The following is a 7546-nucleotide window of genomic DNA, read 5'->3' as shown; positions in this document are numbered from 1 at the left end:
CTAAAAAAAAAAAAAAAGCTAAGACTGGAAATGTGCCCAGGATCTTAGAACTAAAGAAGAGAAAACAGGAGAACTAGAAATTCAAGATTGTTCTCAATACAAAATGAGTGTGAGGGCTGCCTGGGCTACAGAGACCCTGCACTAACCTCAGGCCAGGCACTTTAAGATTTGCCTTCACTCACTAACACCTACTATGCACTAGGCAGCTACAGGACACCATCCTTCTTCTCATTTAATAGTCCATGAGATGGAGACCTAGACACACTCAGTAAGTTATCAAGACGTATTATTTGTTACTATAATAAAGCTACAAGAATGGAGTTTGTAAAATTAACAGAAGGCAAGCTGGGGGAAGTTAGGGGAAGACATGAAGAAAGAACAGGGAAGGAGAACTCCATCCGAAATGCTCTTTCCTCTCTACCCTCAGAAGCAACCGTGGAGAAAGAAACTTTCCCAAGATCACAACTACTGCGTACCTTAACCAGGTTTTAAAATAAAAGGTTTCATTTTGTCTTTGTAGATGGACTCTCACTATATAGTCCTGACTGGACTGCTGCATAGACCAGGCTAGTCCTGAACTCTCAGAAATCCACTTGTCTTTGCCTCTGGAGCACTGGGATCAAGGGATTGCACCAATTGGTGCAATTATAGGTAGAACACACCTACAATTCCAGCACCTGGGAGGCAGACGCAGGTGGATCTTGGTGAGGCCAGCCTGATCTACAGAGTAAGTTCCAGGGCAGCCTGGGTTACACAGAGAAACCGTGGGGTGGGGTTGGGGTGGGGTTGGGGTGGGGTTGGGGTGGGGTGGGGGGGTGGTGTATTGCACCACCACACCTTGCTCACAGTAGGTATGAATGACTCCAAAGTTCATACTTTCCCAAGGGTGATGCTGTCTCCTTCCAAAAACACTTACTCTGCTTTGATAGTTCAAGGAAAATGCTGGTTCTGTGCCTCAGAAGGACCTCCTGACCAGGTCCTTCATTTGTCACGTGCCACCTGCAAACTACTTCATTTTCACGGACCCCTCGATTTGGCATACTAATATAATTTGCTTACTCAAACCATATCCTGTAATAAAACACCCTCCCCCCCCCCGCCCCCCTCTGGTCACTCCTAAAGATTTTGGGGAAAGGGAGCTACCACTCTGTGGTACCACAACTAAAGCAAAGAACTTTCTGGCAAACAGGATTTTCCTGGTTTTCATGCTTGTGACTGAACACCAGGGCCTGCAACATGGTGAGAACGTGCTCTATGGCCAAACTAGATCTCAAGTCTTGGCAAAGTTTTGTAAACTGCGGTTTTTCAGCGTACAAACCTATTTAAAAAATAAAATAAAAATACTGACACCAGTTAGGGGAACATCTTCACAGAGAAAATTAGAGCAATTATAGAATGAACAAAGAAAAAGTTGGACTTCCACTTCTGAAGGGACTTTCACACTCAGCCCTCTCATCTGAGAGATTTCTCCCTCAAGAGGCCTGTCCTGTGTTCCTCCAGCGCCTACTTCCTCCTCCTCAGCTCTTCCTTTCTTGGGAATAGCTGTCTTAAACGAGGCTGTTACACTGGATCTGCTGTGAATTACAACCACAGAACAGTCATGAAATCAAAGCTGGCAAGCTTTCTTCTCTGCCACATTCTTGTGATTTTTTTCCCCCATGCTGGTAAGAGAACAAGAGGCTGGATCCTTTTTTAAGCCTAAAACTCACCACGGTCAGATTACTGACCATTTAATCCTTTGCGCAGCCATCTTTAAGACAGAAGAATAAATAGAGTGTAGCCAAAGGTTACAAACTTCTATCTTCATCTCAACTTTAACTGGGGTTAGGGGGAAGCTAAGAGCTGCTGGCTACAGCTAATGGCAAGTTGGCTATAAAAACCAAACTACCGCCAGGCAGTGGTGGCGCACGCCTTTAATCCCAGCACTTGGGAGGCAGAGTCAGGTGGATCTCTGAGTTCCAAGCCAGCCTGGTCTATCTACAGAGTGAGTTCCAGTACAGCCAGGGCTACACAGAGAAACCCTGTCTCGAAAAATCAAAAAAACAAAACAAACAAACAAAAAAACCCAAAACCCAACAACAACAAAAAACAACCAGACACTCAACCACACACCCACAAGTCTCTACACAAAAAAATATACATATGCATATATACATACATACAGATTGGGTGGGGGGTGTTAGAGCAGCAGGAAAATAATATGAACTTAAATACATCATTTTCTGTGACTGGCTTACAGATGTACTGATTGAAAAAACAAAGACAAATACAAATTCTCAAATATCTGGCCCATTTCTTCTTCTCTAGTAACAAAAGACAGACATTACTTATAAGACCCTGACCTACACAGTGACCTGTAACAGTAATAATCCCTACTATACCCGAGAGACAAGAACATCACCCCAAGTTTGGAGTCCATCTGTTCTACATTGTATGTCCCAAGCCAGTCATAGCTACACAGTAGAACCTGTCTAAAAAGGCAAAACATAACAAAAACCCCAGGGAGACCCTAAAGTACAAGACGTGCAGTAGTACCCCACAAATACCACATGTTCTCCAAGAAGCAACATCAGTTTATTGAAGCTTTGAGGCCCTTCACTAAATTAACAAAGTGAAGGTACAATGAAATTGACTCTCCACCGATTATTTGAGGCAATAGACACTGAATAAATTAAAACATCACATCACTAATAGCATAGGATCATAGTGTGTTTATATTTCGGACTTGTCTGGCAGTTATATTTTACAACATAATTATATGCATGGCTTGTATAGCCTAGTGAATTTCCTCATTAAGCGTGAACTACAACGAAATGTTTTATTATTAGTTTATGGCTAGTCACGTTTCTCATACGCCTTTATAAGTAACGTTCCTTCTGAACTGCAGCATCTAGATTGCTCTGCGTTGTACTACTGAAACCCACCGTTCAAAATGTTCTTTTCCCCCATCGTGCCTAAAGCAAGGGAGTGGCACACTACACAGAACTTTTATATAATAAAAGTATTGCATGTCTCCGACCCTTAATATCTGAGCACCCATCCTGGTAAATGACAAAGACAAAAACCAATCGCTAGGCAGGATCTCAATGGCTTAGCCAATAAGAACATGGGGGTGGGGTTAGACTAAGCTCCCGGTGACTTCCCCGCACCCCAGATACCCAGCTTGTGGGAGACCGGACAGGAATTGGGCTACGATGATCTCGTTACCTCCTGTTGTGGCTGTTGTCCTCCTCGTTCTCGCAATCGCTGCAGTGCTCATGGCCGTTTCCATTCCCTTCCATCATCAGTGGCAACGAAGGTGCCGGCAGCTTCACTGCTGTCTCACTCTCATCCGCCATCTTGGGTTGCGAGAGCCGGACTCCGCGCCCCGCTACATGGAGGGCTCCTATTGGACAGGGGAAGTACGCGCTGTATTCTGGGTTTTGTAGTTTGTATGAAGAAATCTGCCACTAAGGGTGGCTTGTTTTCAAGAAACTGTACCGATGTGGACTACAAAACCCAGAAATCATGAAGGGACGCTGCCTTGGGAGGAGCGGGCAGCAATTCCGGAAGCCCCTAGGTTCAGCCGCCCTCTGAGACGAAGGGCGCTGTACGCCTTACAGGGTGGTCGCGGGGCATGCTGGGAGTTGCAGTTCCATGTTGAATTAGAGTTTCGCAAGTAAAGGGCTTGCAAAGTCCAAGGTTTTCAGGCCACCCTTGGTAATCAACGGGCCACAGGTGAGCCGTTATCGGCTAACGTTAAGGACCGTTACCATTCCTGGGTAAGTGAAAGACACTGAGGTCCATGGCTGCGATTCGTCAGGAGCTCAAATGCCCTTACAGAGGACTTTCCTACAGGTTTGCTCTCGGCTGCCTTCCCTACTCCAGCCTTTAAGGAGACCTGGGTCTTTGGAAATCTAAAACCGGGAGGCAGTGCATTGAGGTGTGTGGAACCCTGCCCCCGAGCCAAAGACTTGATTGCTTGCAGGCGAGGCTTACCATTTCTTGGCTTCTAGTTTTGCACTGCGCTCTTCTTAACATTTCCCTTTGATTCTCCTCTAGAGCCTTCCATAACAAGTCTTTTTTTTTTTATTAAGATTATGATAATTACACCATTTCCCCACTTCCCCTTTCCTTCCTCTAGCCCCTCCCATATACACCCCCACCTTGCTCTCAAATTCATGGCCTCTTTTTCTTTAGTTGTTGTTACATATGGGTGTGTGTGTTTTCTTAAATATATAAATATAGCCCGTTCAGTAAGCATAACGTTGTATGCAAATGATTTCAGGGCTGGTGTGCCTGGGAAGAACTATTCCCTCCCCCATTTTTAGCTTTCCTTAATTGCCTGTAGTTCTTAGTCTGGGGTTGAGGCCTCAGGAGCTCCCTACTCCCAACACAAGACTTTAATGAGCACTTACACACCAGGCTCTGGCGTAAGACTTTTTGTACATGAATTCCTATAGTTTTAACAAGCTTAGAATGTGTTATGCCATTATTATTCCTTTTTCACAGATGAAAAGACTGTTCCAGAAAAGTTGGTACATTGTTTGTAGGCGGCAAAATCTGTCTATAAATGTGTATCTGCCTACTCTGTGCCCTCTGTAAGGCTTCACCATCACACCAGTCACACTGTTGGATCCAGGCAACTGCCAAGGAAGAATCAATTATAGCCAGGTAAATGCAGCATCTATCTGAGAATTGCCTGAATGCTTCTGTCCCTCTGGGCTTCGTCCTGTAACTAGCTAATCTAATCATAATCCTGAGAAGATTGCCCAAAGACAAGGGCTCGGAGCCTTCCTATTTGTGCTGAGTATGCTGAATGGTGAGAGACTGGGTCTTACCATCAGAGAGCGGCAAGGCCGAAAAGGGAAATGACCTTTGCCTTGGTAACACTGAACAAGGGAAGAAGCAATTCCTTTTCTGACTCACAGAAAACAACAACAACAAAAAACTGCAGAGCTAAATATAGCCAACTCATCTTACTTGAGTGGCAGGCCCAAAGAAGTAAGACTCCAAAGATGCAAACACTCCTTGGTCATTTCTGTTTGATTTCGGAAAGCAGTCAAAGCTGCCCACTTGGGCTCAGCTGTCTCTTCAGGACCATATTCGCATTAGGGCCTCGTGGTAGAGAACATGCCTAGCATGCATAAGGCCCTGAGTTCACTATGCACTACTACCTCCAGCATATTACATGTATTCCTGTGTGCATGTGTGTACATGTTTGCATGCTTGCACTTTGACCCACTGAGCTGTCTCACCATCTGGAGGTTAACTTTTCTTTTTCCTTTTTCTTTCTTTCTTTTTTTTTTTTTTTTAAAGATTTCTTTATTATGTGTAAGTACACTGTAGCTGTCTTCAGACACTCCAGAAGAGAGCATCAGATCCCATTATATATGGTTGTGAGCCACCATGTGGTTGCTGAGATTTGAACTCAGGACCTTCAGAAGAGCAGTCAGTGCTCTTAATAGCTGAGCCATCTCTCCAGCCCGAGGTTAACTTTTCTATTGTCTCCTTTAACTCAGATGCTCTTGTAAAGTAGACACGGGAGGGGACTTGAAGAAAACTACATGTTCCCAAACTCAGTGATACTCAATTGCAAAGCTTGAACGAGAACTTAATCTCTTCTAATTCCCAGACCTGTGTTGTTGGCTTTTGCACAGACATGGTTTATGGTCAAGAAAGAAGGAAGATGTGGGTTTCTGAGGGTCCTGCCATTCTTGGAGTTCACAGCTAAGGTACAACATTTTGCTTTGCCAGCTGTGATGGTTCTTGTGACCCTAGGACTGTGGGCAGAGGAGGGAGGATTATAGCAAGTTTGAGGCCACCCTGAATTCCATAGGACTTTTCTGGCCTCTGTGGGTACCAACATAAATGTGTACAAACCCACACACATATATAAACATACACATAATTAAAAACAATAATAATAATAAAACATCTTTTAAAGAAGATTTCACAGCTAAGCCAGGATCGCAAGTTTAAGGTTAGCCTGGGCTAGCTAATGAAACTTTGTTCTCAACAACAAAAACAGATAGTACTTATAAATGATCACCTTTTGATTTATTGGGGCCAGGGGACAGGATGACAACAGCCCCAGCAATAGAGTCCAGGCCCTTAGACTGGGGAAAGGGGTCCTGCGGGAAATGACAGCTGAGCTGAGTTTTCATAAGAAAAGCACACCCAGTAGGGCAGTGGTGATGCCCTTTAACCCCACGTATTAGCCAGGGTTCTCTAGAGTCACAGAACTTACGGAATGTCTCTATGGTGAGGCAGTTTATTGTGATGACTTACAGTCTGTCGTCCAATTATCCCAGCGATGATCAGCTTGGATGGAAAGTCCAAGGATCTAGTAGTTGCTCAGTCCCACGAGGCTAGGCGTTTCAGCTGGTCTTCTATAGAAGTGGGTTCCAACAGATGTGCTGGCTAGTAAGTACAAGCAGGCGAAGAAGACTGAATCTTCCTTCTTTCAATGTCCTTATGTAGGTCTCCAGCAGAAGGTGTGGATCTGGGATTTGCTTGTCCCAGGCTGACCTTCAACTCAGAGATCTCCTTGCCTCAGTCTCCTGGAATTAAAGGTGTGTACTACCTTGCCTGGGCCTAAGCTTTTTATGGCCACTATGCCTCAAGATCTCCATGCCAAGATCCAGGTCAGAAATTTGTGTCTTCCAGCCTCAAGAGGGAGATCACAGGTGAGCCCTCCAATTCTGGATTGTAGTTCACTCCAGATATAGTCAAGTTGACAACCAGGAATAGCCATTACACCCCAACACTTGGGAGGCAGAGGCAGGTAGATCTCTGAGTTCAAGGAAAGCCTGCTCTACAGATTTACACACTAGGCAGGGCTACACAAAGAAACTCCGTCTCGAAGAGCAAAATGAGCAAACAAACCTCCAGCTCATCAGGGTAGGTGTTCTAGGCAGAAGGAGGGTGCTATGTTTCACATTTCGTGTTACATGTTTTGAGGGAGACTGCATGTATATATGTGTGCAGATGCACGCACTCACAAATGTCCATAGACAGGCCAGAGAAGATGCCTTTCTCTGTCGCTTTCCACCTTATGTCCTTGAGAGAAGCTTTCTCCCTGAACCTGGAGCTCGCTCACTGTTGTCCGCTAGGTGGGCAGGCCAGAGAGAGCATGATCCGAAGTGTTCTGACGTTACAGGCACACACTGCCAGAGCCAGACTTTACATGGATGCTGTGTCACTTAATTTAATCCCCATGATTGCGAAGCAGATAATCGTTGCTGCTGTTGTTTGAGATAGGGTCTTAGCTGGGCAGTGGTGGCGCACGACTTTAATCCTAGCACTCGGGAGGCAGAGGCAGGCAGATTTCTGAGTTTGAGGTCAGCCTGGTCTACAGAGTGAGTTCCAGGACAGCCAGGGCTACCCAGAGAAACCCTGTCTCGAAAAACCAAAAAAATAAAAAGATAGGGTCTTAACTTTGGAGTCCTGGCCGTTCTGGAACTTGCTTTGTAAACCAAAGTGGCCTAGAACTCAGAGATCTCCCTGCTTCTGCTTCCAGCTGCAGGGATTAAAGGCATGGGTCACCATGCTGAGCACAGCATAT

The 7546-nt window shown here is 45.2% G+C and overlaps 1 protein-coding gene and 1 long non-coding RNA gene across 3 annotated transcripts in view; one reads left to right on the top strand and one right to left on the bottom strand.

Moving 5' to 3' along the window:
- Nmt1 (N-myristoyltransferase 1) overlaps positions 1 to 3424 on the bottom strand; it is a 38843-nt gene extending 35419 nt beyond the window's left edge. Inside the window, exon 1 of one of the 2 annotated variants that reach the window (XM_029483594.1) lies at positions 3208 to 3424. In XM_029483594.1, the coding sequence (XP_029339454.1) occupies positions 3208 to 3338 (131 nt within the window). In that variant the 5' untranslated portion in view covers positions 3339 to 3424. The remainder of the gene's footprint in view (positions 1 to 3207) is intronic. The other variant, XM_029483593.1, reaches the window with a different exon arrangement.
- Positions 3425 to 3512: 88 nt separating this feature from the next.
- LOC110305804 lies at positions 3513 to 6504 on the top strand. Its single transcript, XR_002379192.2, has 5 exons — positions 3513 to 3761; positions 3838 to 3922; positions 4492 to 4653; positions 5640 to 5714; positions 6463 to 6504. It is a non-coding gene; the product is annotated as an uncharacterized LOC110305804 (long non-coding RNA).
- Positions 6505 to 7546: the final 1042 nt, after the last annotated feature.

This window comes from Mus caroli, chromosome 11 (assembly GCF_900094665.2).
Source record: "Mus caroli chromosome 11, CAROLI_EIJ_v1.1, whole genome shotgun sequence".
In the NCBI taxonomy this organism is placed as follows: domain Eukaryota; kingdom Metazoa; phylum Chordata; class Mammalia; order Rodentia; family Muridae; genus Mus; species Mus caroli.
This window is presented reverse-complemented; position numbering and strand designations above follow the sequence as displayed.